We start from the raw sequence: 17387 nt of genomic DNA, 5'->3' as shown, positions 1-17387 counted from the left end.
CACTTTCAAAAGAAATAGAAACCCTATGAGATATCTCTGTGTGTAAATTTTTTACTTTAGATAAAAAAAGCATACTTGGAATTTTAACTCTCATTTAATATGTCTCATTTCCAGGCAGAATCATTGGGTTGGTTGTATTTTTGCAAATATCACAAACCAAAATTTTCAAATGGGAAATAGCAAATAAAGAACATGGTAATGAATAATAGGTACAAATCATTTAAACTGTTATGTAAAATGTGATAAGACATTTTACATAACTTAAATAAATTGACAAAGTCTCGTGGAGAAAACAGTTCCAGATGGCAAACATAAGCAAGGGATCTAGTCAAACAATTTTTTGGCAAGAATCTTATGATTTTGTAACCAGTTGGGAGCCAATGAAATACAGAGATGAGCCGAGTTAATAATCTACAATTATTGGTTAAAGAAGTATATGAGGGCTAATTTCCCTGCATTCATCCTACCTTCTCTATCAACCCCACAAGCCTTTGGCACAATGAAGTGGGTAACCTTTATTTCCCTTCTCTTTCTCTTCAGCTCTGCTTATTCCAGGGGTGTATTTCGTCGAGATGCAGGTAAGAATTCTGTCTTTCCATTGTTCAACTTTTGTTTTCCTAGTAGAAGTTGCAGTAAATCCCACATATTTAAATATTTGTTTTCCTTTAGCAGTTTTATCTAAAATGTGATGATATTTTGTTTTTGTGAATGCTTTTGTGGTTATTTAATCAATATAGTTCAAGTATCTTAAGCAGAAACAAAAGGGTGAAATTATTTAGTGAATGTAATTTCTTTTCTCTCATGAAGGAATGCCAGGTAGAGTGACTTAAACTTCATAGAACGGAGATGAAGATGGAATTCACAACTATCTCAAAGGCCTATCTACCGCATCTTACTCTATTCAAACTTTAAAAAAAACCCTGTTGTTTATATTATGAATAGAACTTCCATTTGTATTTACTTTTAAATTGTTTTTTCAGTTGCTGTTCATAGGCTCCATAAGAGCATTAGATCTTATCCATGTTAGAATATAGAATTATAAATATTTAATGATATTTAAGATAATATTCATGATTATTGAATAATTTTTCTTTAATTGCAGAAGATATAGTTCACCATCCTATGAATTTCTGTAGGAATCAAAGTCCAGTATTTTGAAGCAAATGAGTAACCTAAGTTCCATGAAAGAAATATACAAAGCAGTATCTAATTAATTGTTTTCTTTAATATTTAAACATATCTTGTGTTTTTTTTCTCTCCTTTCCCCTAGACGCAAGTGAGATTATTGCTCGATATAAAGAATTGGGAGACCAACATTTCAAAGGCCTGTAAGTTAAAATATGAAAGAAACAAATTTAATGTTTTTGATTGCATTTGCTATTATCCTAAGGTCTTATATTCTCCTATCATCAGGGCCTATGAAATTTCCTGTACTGATGGAAATATTTTGAATCTGCGTTATCTAATATGGTGGCCACTATTTATATGTGGCTATTGAGTCTTTGAATATGGCAAGTGCAATGGAGCAATAAAATGTCAAATTGTATTAAAGTTTAGCTAAATTGCATTTAACTATGTAAATTTACATTAAACTTAAATATAATTTATGCATATGCATATATATATATGGAATTTATATATATCCTCAAAATCAGAACTTATAAGAACTAATTTATATATAGTTACATATGACTAATGACTACTGTATTAGATAGTTAAACTCTGGAATTTTCATACTATCCAGAAACTCTGGAAAATGATGGAAAGGAGTAAAGTATGTTTTCTTTGGCAACTCACTTACTAACTTCCCTTTACATAGCAAACTTTTCTGTGGTTTCTTGGGAACATTCTAATATTTCTTTACTCTAGTAAAAATTTTGAAAATAGTCTATTTTTTACAGCCCAAGTAAATGAGGTGTTTTTGTTTCTGTTTTAAATAACTCAAAGGGTTTATGCAAAACCTAGTTTGACAATTAAATCTATTTAGTGTATAATTTGCTTGTTTGCCCTATGTGTGTGCATCTACTGACATGTACCCACATACATTTGGACATGTTGGAAATAGTGTCCTCCCTGCCTAGGAAGTCACATGTGCCTGATCAGGCCTCAGATAATACTTCATATGAATAGGCTTTCTGGATAATTATGAGAAAGATATGGAAAACAGACTTTATGTATATAACTAGCTCTCTAGCACAGTAAACTGTTTTATGTTAAAGTTTTATTGTGGTACACTTTTCTGTTTTTTGTTTCAGGGTAATGGTTACGTTTTCTCAGTATCTCCAGAAGACTGCATATGATGAACTCGTAAAATTAACAACTGAAGTGACTGACTTGGCAAAAGCATGTGTTGCTGATAGTTTGGGGGCAGAGTGTAACAAACCACTTGTAAGTTCTGATTTTGAGGATTCTTTCTTCTCCTTTAAGTTATTCTGGGTGTTTCAAAGGAAAAATTCTTTTTAAAAAATTATTATTAAGTGACTGAATTTGTAAACTACACTCAAAAGTTTCATATAGACTGATAAATCATTCATTGTATTTTGGGGACAGAGATGTTGTGTCTATATATGTCCATAGTTTTTAAGACACTTCTTCATTGAGACTACACATGATAGTCACTATTTTAGATACCTTGTATTAAGGGACTCATCCAGTGTCCATCTTTCTGTGATTGGTTTATTGCATTTGGCACAATGTCCTCAAAGATCATCTGCTTTAGTGCCAGTTACAGAATTTCCTTCTTTTAAAAGATGAATAGTATTCCCTGGTATTTAGACACAACATTTTCTTTATCCATTCATTTGTTGGTGGACACTTTAGTCATTCCCTTACCTCGACTATTGTAAATAATGCCTGACTAAATACAGGAGGGCTGATATCTCTTTGAAGTAGTAGCATGATTTTGATTTTCAGAAAGCACCACCTGATTTCTGTGCTATGGGTGAAATATCTGTTGTAGTTATACATTCATCATTTTAGAGTTATTCATATTTTTACCTACAATAAAAAACAAGGTAGTCAATCTTTCTGAACTTTGCTATTTTCAAATACATCTTCAAAACAAGAGGCCTATATTTCTCTCTCCACTTAATATAGATATGCCTCTCTATGGGCTAGACTATTTTTTTTTTGTCACTGGACCCTTTCTTCTTCTTTTTTCTTTCTGGATGAATCTCTCTTTCCTGCAGAATAAATACTTTAACTTTTTCCAAATTGTAGTTCTACATATAAATTTTAAAGTACATTTAAAAAAATAGTAAATTATGTCTCAAACAGTGTATTTTCCACAGGGTTACAATGACATATAATGAAAATAAATGAGGACAAAACAATTTATTTGATTAGGGAAGTACTTTGAGACAAATATTTCTACAATTAAAATTCTTATTTTAATGCAGTAATAATGTGTAGTGGATTTATGTTATTCCTCCATTTTTAAATAGTATCTACTAAAAAGTTAGGTCTCTCAAGAAGCAGCAGATTAAATGAGAAAGTATCTGAGCACTTCCTCCCTAAGATGAATTCATCTGCTACACTGAAGGCTAGTTTCCCTAGTGACAGGTAACAAGCAGAGAAAGGTAGCATTCCTTAAGGCCATTAACTGTCTTTTTGCCCTTCTGTTTTATTCATCCTAAGTAATATTGTTGCAATGGATTGTTACGTAAATTACACAGAGAGAGTCAAATCCAGGGAATTTAATGGGGAAAGTGAATTTTTATATAATTTCCTCTTAAGATAGATTTTAAAATTTTATTTCATTGATTATTTTCATATTTAAATTCATATTTTAAGTCATACATAAAAAGATAAAATTACACATATTCATGAGGTCCCCTGGGATATTTCAATACATGATATACCATACATATGTGCAATATAGATGATTTTCTCACCAAGCTTTAGCAGTATGTTAAATTTTTATATTATTCTATGGCAATAAAGAAAGTAAAGTTCTTTTGAGTAATTTGAAGGCTGTCCTCTTCCATTTAGGATACTATCTTTGGAGAGAAAGCATGCACAATTGCCAATCTTCGTGAAACCTATGGTGACATGGCTGACTGCTGTGGTAAACAAGACCTTGAGAGATATCGATGCCTCATAAAGCACAAAGAAGACAGGCCTGACCTCCCTCCCATTGATATAAAGTATCCTGATGCTCTGTGCATCTCCTTTGAGGAAAGTGTCCCGAAGGTTTTGGGACAGTAAGTAATCTATGTTTCAAAATTAAAAATTAAGCAGTAAGTCAATACTTATTATAATAACTACCAAACCACAAAGCATTTCCAACATTAAGACTTAGAAATTTTGTTGTCATGATAAGTTTTAAAGAAGTAAATCTTCATACCACAAAATTCTACACAACAAAAAATATGACAAAAAAATCTTTGATATTGAAACAGTATATGATCCATATGAAAATTTGAAATAGACATGTTTTAAAAGATTCTGAAAAAATAAAGTTCTCTTTGGATTGATTTCATTTTAATCAGCAATATTAGATCACCCCGATTTGACCATTTATATGTGCTTCACACATACATCACAAATTCAACCTTCCTTTTCGCTGACTTAAAGAATGATAAAGGCAAGGCCATCAAGTGCAAATTGAGCTTCCCTGGTAAATTACATGTCTTGAATTTTGGAGGCTCTGGGGAGAATGTTGATTGTAACTGTTTCTGTAATCTTGTGTGGTGTGGAAAAATGACTTCCTGTTATCTTTTTTTTTTTAATTAGATTTTTATATGAAGTTTCCAGAAGACATCCTTACATCATTGGCGAGGAACTCATTTACTTTGCTGAAAAGTATAAAGGCTATTTGACAGAGTGCTGCCAAGCTGCTGATAGAGGAGGATGCCTGGCACCAAAGGTATTCCCCAAAAAGAAGAATAAAAGAACCAGTTCATAATGCAACCTCAGATTTTGAAACTCTTATGGCTACATTTAGGAAAACTTAATCTCCTAAAGAAACTTCTCTAAATGTTCAAAAGAGCCTTCCTTACTCTCATGTCCCCAAAGAAGTTTTATTCTCTTTGAAGACCTCTCCTATTCTTCCTCCCTTCTTCTGAGATTCACCAGTGCTGATCTGATGGAGGGAATCACTGTGCACGTAGTTAAATGTGCAGCCCCTCTACATGCTGATGATCTAGAGAGCGAAGTATCAGTCAAATTGCACAGCAAGGGGCCACAGATTTTGTGTTCTTTTTGTTGGAGAAGGAATTCAAAGTAGAGAATATTACTGCAATTGGAGGCAAGAGCTTGTTTATTACTTATTATGATAAGTATTTATTGCATGCCTCGTTCTATTTTCTGGGGAGTTCACGTTGTCAGAGGAGGGATGTAAATGGATGATGCACAAAATTAAGAATTCAGCTAAGTTATATGTTCCTGGAAATTTGTGTACATTTTTTCTTTCAGAATACTTTTCTTTTGCAATGTGTCCATGCTGGTTTTAACTACATAGAGGCCTCCACTAGGACCAGATTAATTTTTCCTCTTACATAACAAATAATTATTTGCCATAGGGGGTACTTGGGAATTTAGATTTAATTTGGCATAGTCTCATCTGAGTTTTTGAAATGGTGTTTTGCACAGAAGTTTTTTTTCCTATGCTTTTTTCAAATTGCTTTCTTTCTGTAGTTTGAGGATTTGAAGAAGAAAATACTGCTTGCCTCTGCCAACGACAGATTCAAGTGTAGCATTCTTGAGAAGTTTTTAGAAAGAGGAATGAAAGCATGGTAAATATTTTTTAATGCAATTTATGTCTTTATAAAAATGTAAAAGTGATAATGGTTCCATTGACAAAAGCATACATTTATTTGTCATTTCTCCCAATGCTTACGAATATATTTTTTTGTCGTTATCTAAAAGATGGAGAATTCATAGAAGTAAAAATCAGAACATAAGTAACAACTTGACATTATTGTTTGTATTATATTTCTAAGTTGTTAAAGAACTTAGAAGACATTGTCATTTTTGTCCTAAAATGAAAGACATAAAAATTCTATTTATTTATGAAGACTAGGAATCTTACTCTAATGGTCTCTTATTTTTACAGAGTTATAGTCAGGGTCTTAAATTTTATCCTTTCCCACAATGATCTGAGCATCTATTCCTGTCGTTATGTCCTGATAATTAAATTCAGTCACCATGTAAACCAAAGTTACTACTTGTAGTTTTCTCATAGCTCCAATTCTGTTCTTAATCTGGTGTTTCCACTTGGGCCTCTGTTTGCATATTATTTAGATGACTCTTGGAACCTCCTTCAATATCTGAACTAAGAAAAATATTACCTGCCCTTCCAACTCCTTACCTGTCAGTCAACAATAAATCAATGTAACAGGAGATAAAATTTTAAAAATAGACATTATGCATGCTCTCTAGAAACTGTCAATTCAACTGTCTTTGCCATCATTCTTACCATCCAAACCATAAAAACCAATCAAATTAATAAACAAATTACCCCTAACATGAACCAGTACACATTACCCAGGCAGTGACTGGTTCTGGGAAAGATGTCTCCTTTACTGGATTTAGACAGCACTGAAATGATTTTGGAAAGAATGATGACATTAACCTTTTATATCTTATCTTAGAGCTTACAGGCTGTGCTGGATCAATTTCTTTTTAAAAGTGTACTTAATGAAAACTCCCTAATTATATAGAAGTTAGGAAATTAATTTTCTTGAAGACTTTAGTAGTCAGGAAAGAATGTGTTTTCATGAAGTAAAAAAGGTAACTGGAGTTTATGCGATACTCCACAGATTATAAAATATTTTCACAGGCATTATCTAATTTAATCTTCAAAGTAGTCCTTCAATTTAGCATGATGTTGTGATACTGAGAAGGCTAAAGGTCAGAGAAGTTAAGTAACTTGCCTAGGGTCTCACTGCTAAGAAGATATGAAGTAAGATTTGGAAGTCAGATCTGGTCTCCATACCCAGTTCCCTTCAGACTGTGGCCCCTTTAAGAATTCCTCTTTGATTGCTGATTTCATGAATCATCAGCTTTCCATCTACCACACACTCTTATAATGGAAAATTTTAAAAGAAAACAAGAAAATAAAATCACCATTTGGTTCAGCTCTAGCATTAAAAAAATAATCAATGAATTAAAAAAATTCTGTGTTTGTCTAGAATTTTGTTCTTATAATTGGAGTTTTCATAGGACTTTCACATTTATTATTGTCTGGTTATAATATATTGACTTCACGGGTGGGGGTTTTTTGTTTAGGTTAGTATCTCGTCTAAGCCGGAAATTCCCCCAAGCTGATTTTACAGAAATTACCAAGATGGCAACAGATCTTACCAAAATCCACAAGGAATTCTGTGATGGTGATCTGCTTCAAGGTGCACATGACAGGGTAAAGAGCCATTAATTTGCCTGTAGTAGCTTACATGCTTAAGTTGGTAGAATAGATGTGCTAAGTATCCTTGGGGACAACTGGCAGTGGTTGACATGGTCTTCTGTGATTTTATTTGCTGTGTCTCCAAGCTTTCCCCCTTCTCTGGTACTTTTTTAAAAACCTAACTACTAATCAATCTAAAAACTCTTTCACCCATTTGTTACCTCTTTTAATCATACTCTGAGAATCTAGCCTGAGGCTGAATAAGGACAGCTGTAAAAGTCAGTTGCTACAATATTTTGGGGGGAAAAATGTGGCCAGAGAAGGGCCATTATCTCAAGAGATCATTGGAAATGATGCATCCTCCCCCCTACACCATGTTCTCTCCTTTCATTTTGTTTTCCCAAACATGATCTCTTCCCCAAAATTGCAGTGTTGTCTTCCTTTTTTTCAAAGATTAAAAATAATAACCATCTATCAGAATTCCGAGCTTTCATGACACTCCTGGAAATTTAAGACAGATATTTTGCATATATAAGCAAGATCCATTACTGTGATCTTGACCTCTCTTTTTAAAATCTCTCATGCTTTACTTAGTTATTTGGTTTCAAAATGCTTGCATTTATTTTGAGGGCAATATTTGAAAAAAGAATATTGAGTTTTACTTTAAAAAACGTAAATGCCTCAACAGTGGAAATATAAAATTAATAATTAGCTGAGATTGCTTAATTAATTATAATAAAAATAAATAACTGGTTCCCAACAAGTCTTTTTTGATCAAGTGGTTGTGTTTTAGTAGTACTGAGGCTCCAGGTTCAGAAGCACTGACTGAGGATCTATGTTTCATAGAAGGCACAAAGGTTGTGACTGAGTGGCCATTGGAATACAGGGAATGTGTTCTGCAACATCACAAAGGTCTGGAGAGAAAGTGTAGCAATGCCAATTTATGTTGAACATTTGTTGACCTCCTCACAGATAATCCTGGCCAGATATATTTGTGATAATCAAGACACAATCTCCAAGAAACTGGGCCCATGTTGTGCTAAGCCCGAGTTGGAAAAGTATCACTGCGTTGTTCAGCTGGAAGATGACAAGCCTGATAACTTACCTTCACTAGCAGCTGTTTATGCTGAGGATAAGGATGTTTGCAAAAACTATGCTGAGGCAAAAGATATCTTCTTGGGCACGTAAGTTATAAAGGAATTACCCTTTCATACTCTTGATTTAGAAGATCATGATTTAGGAAGATATGTTAGGCTTTCCTTTGGAGTTACTACTGTTTTCATCTTGTCCAGGAGTTAATACAGTTTCCATATTGCCCAGGATGCTTCTTTGGACTTTCATCTCCCAGTTTTTAAGGTTTAAAAGATTTAATAAATTTTAACCATTGTCATTCAGTATATATTCATGGCAAAAGCTCAATGTTCCTTACTCCTTAGGTAACATCTCTAGAAATCTCTAGAAATATTTGCATGTATACAAATTATGTATATACCATCCATTTGTTCAATCATTCATTAGAAGGGTACTTCTTAAACATCTAATGTATATATGAACATATATTGCCTATGAATCATCTATCTACACATCTGTCTCTATCTATCCATTTGTGTGTTGGCAGCAAAGATGGCAAAAGAAGTATAGAATTTGACCCTAGGTGTTTTATATTTGGATAAAAAGACCAAAAGTTCAGTAGTATGAGAAGGAAGTTAAATACCAAATGATATATATGATCAGTAAGAATGATGAAAAGCTTTATATTTCTATTATTAGATTATAATAGCTTATTTTGCATTAAATAATATTTACAAAAAAGATGTATCTATGAGATTTCAATCACATGAAGAGGAAAAGAATATTTTAAGAATATAATCTCTGTCTAGTAGAATACTTTTGAGATGTAGTCCAAATCAAACTAGGTATACATGAAAATAACAGGTACCATTCATCAAACCTTTATGATGTGCCAGACAGGATATGTTTTACACAGATTGTGTCATGTATTTTTCATAACACAACTTATGAAATAGATATTACTATTACCAGTCCCATTCTCCAGAGGATGAAACTAAGGCTCTTTAGTTTTAATAAGTTGCCTAACATAATAGAGTAAAATAAGTGGCAGAACCAGAAATTGAACCCAGGAAGGGCCCCGAGTCCTGTGCCACTAAGCTTCACTGCATGGGGTTTAGTCAAATTCAGATCTTGGGAATATGATCACACTTGAAGTGAGTTATGTACATTTTCTGGCTCATTGGTTCAAGTAGATCTATGTTCGTCTTACTTAGGTTTTTGTATGAATATTCAAGAAGTCATCCCGAGTATGGCTCCCTTTTGCTGCTGAGAATTGCCAAGGCATATGAAGCCAGACTGGAGAAGTGCTGTGCTGAGGCTGATCCTCCTGCATGCTATGGCAACGTGGTAGGTGTCTCGCAGGAAAAGAAGGACGTAGCGTTTTGTCGATTCCAATAATGAGAAAGAAAATCAATGCAGGACTGAAGTGATAAACAGTACAAGTTAGATATTTTCTTGATATGTATCCAATTCTGTGCTCTTAAACCTTTTAGGAAAATCAATCTTAAATAGGATGGGTAATAAATTTTAGAGCAGTTGGTCTAGAAAAGAAAGATATGAAGATAATTATCTCTAATGTCACAAAATTTTGGCCATAATTTCTGTGTTTTCCATATTCTTAAGAACAAAATAAGATGAAATCAAATTTAAATGTCCATTAAAATACATTTAACATAAATATAAAGAAAGTTATCCTGACCCACTATTTACCAGGAGTTAATATCTAAAGGGAGGTTAAGAAATTAATTTCTTTAGAATATTGTTAAATCTTTTTGAGAAAGTTTAGGAAATGTTTTACAAGATGGTAAGTTAGAAGACATCTGTTCTGGAGGATTTTAGAGTTCCAACTAATATATATTAATGGTTTCCAAACTATTATAGAATCCAAGACAGTTTTTCTTTCCTCTACCAAGAAGCTCCTGAAAGCTGGACACCATGCTGCAACTGATGCTGAGGGCAAAATTCCTCAGAGATCTGAGGATCCTCTTGGAGAGATGGAATATAATAATAGTAATAATAATAGTAATAATATAATAATAATAGTAATAATATAATAATAATAGTAATAATAATAGTAATAATACTTAAACCATTATTTATTGACTTTTTACAATTACTAGGTGCTATTTTAATATCATTAGCGTAGTTGGTTCCCAGAGCAATTCTGTGTGGTGAGCACTATTTTTACCTCTATTGTGAAGATGAGGATTCTGAATCTCAGATATGGTTAGTGAAGCTGCACCACTAGAAAATGAGTCAGGTGTCCTGGCTCAGAAGCCAGACCATGAGCTCCAGAGTGAAGATTCTTAACTCCTTGCACTATACAGTCTGCCAAATAAGAGAAACAATTTGAATGTGATGTGACAGACCTGGCACTGAACAATCTACTCATGTGGCTTTAGGCAGAAAGAATAAAGGGTAAGAAGTAACCTGCATCTGGTCCTCAGAAGGATCCTATAAATGTCGTTCTTTTGTGTTCCAGTTTGAGGAATTTCAACCTCTTGTGACTGAGCCTCAGAACTTAGTCAAGCAAAACTGTGATCTCTATGAGCAGCTTGGAGAATATAATTTCCAAAATGCGTAAGTAATTTTGTTCATTAGCTGCCTTTTTCCTTGACCAATTTGAAATTATTTAATACTTCCTATATAAGCCATCTAGCATATGGATTTTTAATAGCAAAAGTACACATATATTCTTAAACCCTCTTAATGAAGAAAGTCTGGAGAGTAGAGATAATATAGTTGATGGAATGGAGAGGCCTCTATTTGTGTACAGTTTTAAAAAATGATCTCTTGAGACTGGGAGTAGGTAGGCTGGGAGGGTTAGTGACAAATCTTGGCTTATCAACTGGGGATGATCCTTGAAGGGTAAGGAATATTAGGGAGGAAACAAACCAAAGCATCATTTTCACAGAGCAGGAAGTAGTAGGCCTTGCATAGCAGTAGTTCAAGAAGTAATTTAAAAGCTGAATACAAAAATATGACGAAATGGATTTAGATAGTATATAAAATTTCATTCATATTGGTCCATTTGAACTGTGGAAAGAGTGGATGTTCTGAAGGTACGTTAGACTTTGATGGTTATGACCTTGTTTTCATAGGAATTTTCCTCTCTATAAGAGAGAGAGACAAAATGGCATGCTGAAATAATGTCCCAGTCTAATCCTAATTCCCTCCTTATGTATGGAGGGAAAGGCAAGAAACAGAAGGGACACCTGGTTAGTAGGTGTTTACTGTGCAGTTTATATGCATAGTTAGCACTCTTTTAACTAGCTCAGGGATAACAACAGTGAATAATACTTAGTTTCTTCCATTAAATAGATTATAGTTATGCATTGACTTTACTTTATGATTGGAGTTGTTTTTGAGTTATTATTGCATGCTAGATAACATGCCTGGTTAATTGCATATATTATCACTTATAATTTAATCTTTGCACCATTCCTATTGAGGCAGGTATACTTCCATTTTTCACCCACATCTTTCAGGTTTCTCATAGTACTGTTTATGTTACACTCTCAGTTGCATTTAATGAAACAAAGATGCAATGATAAATATATTAATGCCACTGGATTAAAGAAAGGTAGCTAACTTTCCTAAGATTATATGGTGCAGGTGGTATGCAAAGTCATATTTGATGAATTGGTCAGGACCAAGTCTTTTTAGGACACTAAGCCATCACCCTGAAGATGTCGATATTTTTTTTTTGGCGGTGGGTACTGGGGATTGAATGCAGGGGAGCTACAATGAGCTCACCAATGAGCTACCACCCTAATTTAAAAAAAAAAATATTTTTTGAGACAGGGTCTTGCAAGTTACTTAGGCTGTTACTAAATTGCTAAGGCTGGCCTCAAAATTGTAATCAATTCTCTTGCCTCAGCCTTTTGAATCACTGGGATTAGAGGCCTGTACCACTGCAGTTGACTTAGACACACATAATTTGATGCGTGGTAAAGAAGCATATATTAGTTGATTTTGTCTGAATTTTCTCTGCCTGATCTACTGTATTAGAAAAAGACAGTTTCTTGTTTGGATAAAAATACATGGCCTTTTTTTTTCAACAGACTTGTAGTTCGTTACACTCAGAAAACACCTCAGGTGTCAACTCCCACTATTGTGGAGGCATCAAGAAACCTAGGAAGAGTGGCCTCCAAATGCTGTAAGCTTCCTGAAACACACAGAATGCCCTGTATTGAAGACTATGTGAGTCTTTTAAAATATAATAAATTTAATATTGACTTTTCCTCTTAAGACATTGACAAAGCTAACTTTCAGAAGCAAGAGTGAACTAACCTGTGTACATGACTAACAGGAATGTATCTGTGTGTATGTATAGTTGTGTGTGTGCCGGGTAGAGGCAGTCAGAACTTGGTCACCTATATTTTCCTGACTACCAAAATTAGAATTTAGATAATGAGTAGTATTTCATTATCACATGTTATAACTTGTTTTAAAAAAGAATCCATGAGTTCTCAGTGTTCTGGCATTTTCTAAATTTTTACTTTCTTTTAGGTCTCTGCTTCTTGTACCAGGATAAGACTACTTCTTCCCCATTACAACACATATATTAGGACATATCACCTCCAATTAGTTTCATGAATTATTCTCTCAAGTTACTCTGACATATAGACTTACTTTAAAACAGACAACTTAAAAGAGTCCCCTATGTTTAGTTCCAAAGATAGTCTTTGGCTGCCTCAATCAACTTTGCATTCATTGTTACTAGTTTAATATGACACACTTTGGGTGAATGGAAAAATAAGTTTTCACAGAAAATCTTCAATTTTGCCTCTTTTGAATTTCTGCTCTTCTTCCTGTTCTTCAGCTATCTGCAGTCCTGAACACATTTTGTGTGATGCATGAGAAGAATCCAGTTAGTGACAGAGTCACCAAATGCTGTTCTGAGTCCTTCGTGAACAAGCGGGCATGCTTTTCTGCTCTGCAAGTTGATGACACATATACTCCCAAAGAATTTAATGCTGAAACATTCACCTTCCATGCAGATATATGCACACTTCCAGAGACTGAGCAACAAATCAAGAAACAAATGTGAGCAGTATTTCATTATCATGTTTGTAGTCTTGATAATGAGAACTGTTAATTGAAAGGAGCAAACTGTCTCATGTAATGGTTATATTCCCTAGAGGAAAGTATTTAAGTATTGGCCTTATTAAGTTGATAAAATTATCAACAATAAAATGAAGGGATTTTTTCCCTTAGAGGGGAAAAACTATATTAGACTCTAACCTGCTGACTATTCATAGTGATATTGTGGATGAAAATCACAGTAGAATAATAAGATCATAGGTAGGTCCAGTAGAAAAGGCTGAACATTGAACTGATGAATTTGGGCACACAGCAGAGTAATCATAGGGTGACTTATTTCTAGGCATAGAACGGTATTTTCAGTTTGTTCTAGAGTGCCCTCATAGGTGAGAGAAAACCCTGCCATGTCACTTTTGAGAATGACGATTGAATAGAAAACATCTAGAAATGTGAGTTTTGAGGTTGAACTCCTCAATACTGTCACGAAGCGTGAGGATAGCATGGACTTCAGCAACAGAAAGTTGCTGCCATCTCTGGTGGTCTGGAATCATGGTCCAGACTTAAAAATAATATTAGAAAACCTGTTCCTCCCACACAACATGCTTTCTGGCACTGTTGTCTCTTCAGATGTCAATGAAAGAGAACCACCACCTCCCATTTTTTTGAATAGTCTTACCTCCTGTAACCTCCCCATAATTAACTTTGAATAGGGCAAATTGCAAGGACCAACTTTAAAGATTCTTAAAGAAGATGATTTTTCAGTGAAGTTCAAGGTCATTAAAAATTTAAGAGTTATTTTAAACCCTTCAATAGCTATAAAAGTCAGACTTCTAAAATCTGAACAATATCTAAATGCCGTAACATATGCTTTCTGGAGATTGAGTGAAACTCTGTAAAACACTGAGTGATTTGCCCTGATTATCTGATTTGGTCCTCCCACCAACCCTAGCAAAGTGGATTTTATTATCCTCACCTGAGATGAAATGGCATGCCGACCTCAAACCCAAAGCTGCCTGGCTCCATGATATATAGTCTTAAATGATGGAACTGCTGTTCTTATCGCCTTAATTTTTCTTTCTGTGACTAACCTTTTTCTTGATGTTTCTTTCATTTCCTGTTCAAATGCAGAGCACTTGCTGAGCTGGTGAAACACAAGCCCAGAGCAACAACAGATCAACTGAAAACTGTGATGGGGGATTTCGGAGCTTTTCTAGAAAAGTGCTGCAAGGCTGAGGATAAGGAGGCCTGCTTCTCTGAGGAGGTGCTGGGGCTGCTTTCATTTCACCATATCACTTTCCATTTTTGTGCATTTGGTCAGGTCATACGTTAGGGATTTGTGTTTTGAAAGACGTGTGGAGCAGAGATCTTATTCTGTGTACAATTGTCTTACAAAATGAGTAAAGTGGTTCTTGGTTTTATCTCCTGCTTCACTGTGGCCTAGTATTAAATGCTTATCCTGTCTCTTCTGTTCCAAATTTGTGATGGCTATGAGTGGATAGGAGTATTTGTAAGGCCTGAAATGCTTTGGTGAGTAAGTCAAAGCATTAATTTATTTAAACATTTTCCTGAAAAATGCTGGTTTCTCATTTGAATTTTGCAAGTCAGTGGGGGTGGGAATGAACATTTAAATATCTAAATCATTTAATATTTCCTCTATGTCCTGATGATATATTTATTTATTTATTTTGTGGGAAGTATATTTGTTGATGAGGTTCTTTGCAGAAATCCTGGTAGTAAATGGGAACTAAAGGGGGTCATGAGTGTAAAATCACTTTATAATCACTTATTTTTTGTATAACTGGCTATTTTTGTATTCTAATGGTAATGCTCATATCTTCTCAACATCTGTCATTTCTTTGTATTCAGGGTCCAAAACTGGTTGCTGCAAGTCAAGCTGCCTTAGCATAAAGGCAATCACAAGGATCTCAGGTAACTATACTTTAGATTTGAAAAAATTAATTTTAGACATTCATATTAAAAAAGCAAAATGACTGAACATTTGTCAAGAGTTGTGTAATAAATACCAACCATTACTCTTAGCACTTTATATATATATTAACTTATATAATTATCAAAAGGAATGTCTGAGTTGGGTATTCTTGTGATTTCCATTTTGTAGATGAATAAATGGACCCATAGATAAAGGCTTAGGTTACATAATTTATCTACCTAAGAGGCAACCAAGCTAGTAAGAGGTGGAGTCAGATTTTGAAATTCCAGCCAGAGCTTAAGAATTAACCATTGTCCTCCTTTGACATATGTTCCTGTGTGCAGAGTCATCTCCGAGATGCCTCACCAGAAGAGACTCTAGGTGATAGAACCATATGAAAGAACATTTCTGCAGGTTAAAAATGTCAATGGATATCAATGATTTCACATGGTTCAACCTAACTGTTCAATAAAATATCTATCCTATGTGAACTTGCACTGTAGAATGCACTTAGATACTTGATATATAATGGATATTATTTCTCATCTTTCTGGTTATACATGATGTAGAATCCCACTGGTCATATAGTTATATATATACAAAGGGTAATAATGTCTGATTCCCAACCCCATACCCCCTCCCCTCCCTTCATTCACCTCTATCTAATCTAAAGTAACTCTGTTCTTTCCTGTGCTCTCCCACATTGTGAATTAGCATCCACATGTCAGAGAAAACATTCTGCTTTTGGTTTTTTAGGTTTGGCTTATTTCACTTAGCTTGATATTCTCCAGTTCTATCCATTCACCACCAAATCCCATCATTTCATGGCACTGTAGAATGAATAATGTGCTACAAAATTTCCAATGTCTCAACATACTAAACTGTAATAAATCTCTCTTCTTATGACAAAAGGCCCACTCTAACACAGATATTTGAGCATAAACATGTTTTGATCATTTTTTCAGTAATATTTCAGAGAGGAATTTAAAAACTAGAATGCCAATGAAACAAAATATTGTTAAAAACAAGTATTTTACCCATATCACAATAGCTACTTGTGCATTCAACCAAAGAATAACAACTTTGTGTCTCCACATATTTGATCATTCCCAAATGTGATGTGTTTCAGTCCTAAGTGGAATAAATTTCTCCCTAGAGTTCCAATTTTGAGCACATACTTTTGGTTTAGGTATAACTTAGGCAAGAGTAGGTACTAAATAGCCCTGAGGAGGGGTGACCAGAGGCCTCTGACTTGAGTCTGGTGGAACCAGTGAGGAAGAGGCACTTGATAGCATTTCTGTGTGTCCTCTGACCTTGTGCAACAGAAGGGGGAATTTGGCTTAGCCTAGGACAGGTTTAAATTGTTTCTGCTGATGGAAATTGCAAAAAGATAATCGAAGCAATTTAGCATCAGTTGTAAAAGACTGGAAAAATACATGGCATCTGACAAACAGCCCTTGTATTTTCTCCTTTTGTTTTTCAGCCTGCCCAGAGAAAAAGAGAAAGAGACTAAGTCTTTGTTCATCTGTGTGTCTTTTCTTTTGGTGTAGAATCAACACTCTAAGAAACACAACTTTCTTCAAACATTTGACCAATTTGCTCTCTGCTGGAATTAATAAAAAATGAAAAGAATCTAATATTATGGTCCAGGACTGTTATTTTCCAAAAGTGTGTTTCCATCCTGAAAATTTTGTGGTTCTGTGGACGGTTCAATTTTCTCTCTCTCACCCCACTTTAGCAGAGGACTTCTAGTTCCTTACACGCTACTTCATGAAAAGAAATATTAATGCTCATTAAGTTGTGGATTATGAACATTCAAGGTAGCATTTTAACATCATAAAAGAATAACAGCTGTGGCAGGGGTAGGGCATACACAGCCTGGCTCTTCCTCACCACCAGGACTCTCTGAGAACTAGTGAGGAACAAAAGAGATGGAGATGGCTTTACAGGAGGCTAATTAAATTTAAAAAGCAAGTCATTCTTGGAGACATTTAA

The 17387-nt window shown here is 34.4% G+C and overlaps 1 protein-coding gene across 1 annotated transcript; it reads left to right on the top strand.

The window, feature by feature from the left end:
- Nucleotides 1–423: 423 nt before the first annotated feature.
- Nucleotides 424–17029, top strand: LOC124994334 (albumin-like). Its single transcript, XM_047566080.1, has 15 exons — nucleotides 424–578; nucleotides 1271–1328; nucleotides 2256–2388; nucleotides 3991–4202; nucleotides 4735–4867; nucleotides 5638–5735; nucleotides 7231–7360; nucleotides 8318–8529; nucleotides 9631–9763; nucleotides 10899–10996; nucleotides 12481–12619; nucleotides 13242–13465; nucleotides 14591–14723; nucleotides 15329–15391; nucleotides 16876–17029. The coding sequence occupies exons 1-14, from the start codon at nucleotides 437–439 to the stop codon at nucleotides 15368–15370; spliced, it is 1887 nt and encodes a 628-aa protein (XP_047422036.1). The 5' UTR covers nucleotides 424–436; the 3' UTR covers nucleotides 15371–15391; nucleotides 16876–17029.
- Nucleotides 17030–17387: the final 358 nt, after the last annotated feature.

Source organism: Sciurus carolinensis, chromosome 10 (assembly GCF_902686445.1).
Source record: "Sciurus carolinensis chromosome 10, mSciCar1.2, whole genome shotgun sequence".
NCBI classification, from domain to species: Eukaryota; Metazoa; Chordata; class Mammalia; order Rodentia; family Sciuridae; genus Sciurus; species Sciurus carolinensis.
This window is presented reverse-complemented; position numbering and strand designations above follow the sequence as displayed.

Bases quoted from the DNA above. Each gene is read 5' to 3' on its own strand.
- LOC124994334 (XM_047566080.1), top strand. From the start codon at position 437: ATGAGGGCTAATTTCCCTGCATTCATCCTACCTTCTCTATCAACCCCA. The intron at 12,620-13,241 runs GTGAGTCTTTTA...CCTGTTCTTCAG, and splicing joins TGCCCTGTATTGAAGACTAT to CTATCTGCAGTCCTGAACAC. The intron at 13,466-14,590 runs GTGAGCAGTATT...GTTCAAATGCAG, and splicing joins CAACAAATCAAGAAACAAAT to AGCACTTGCTGAGCTGGTGA.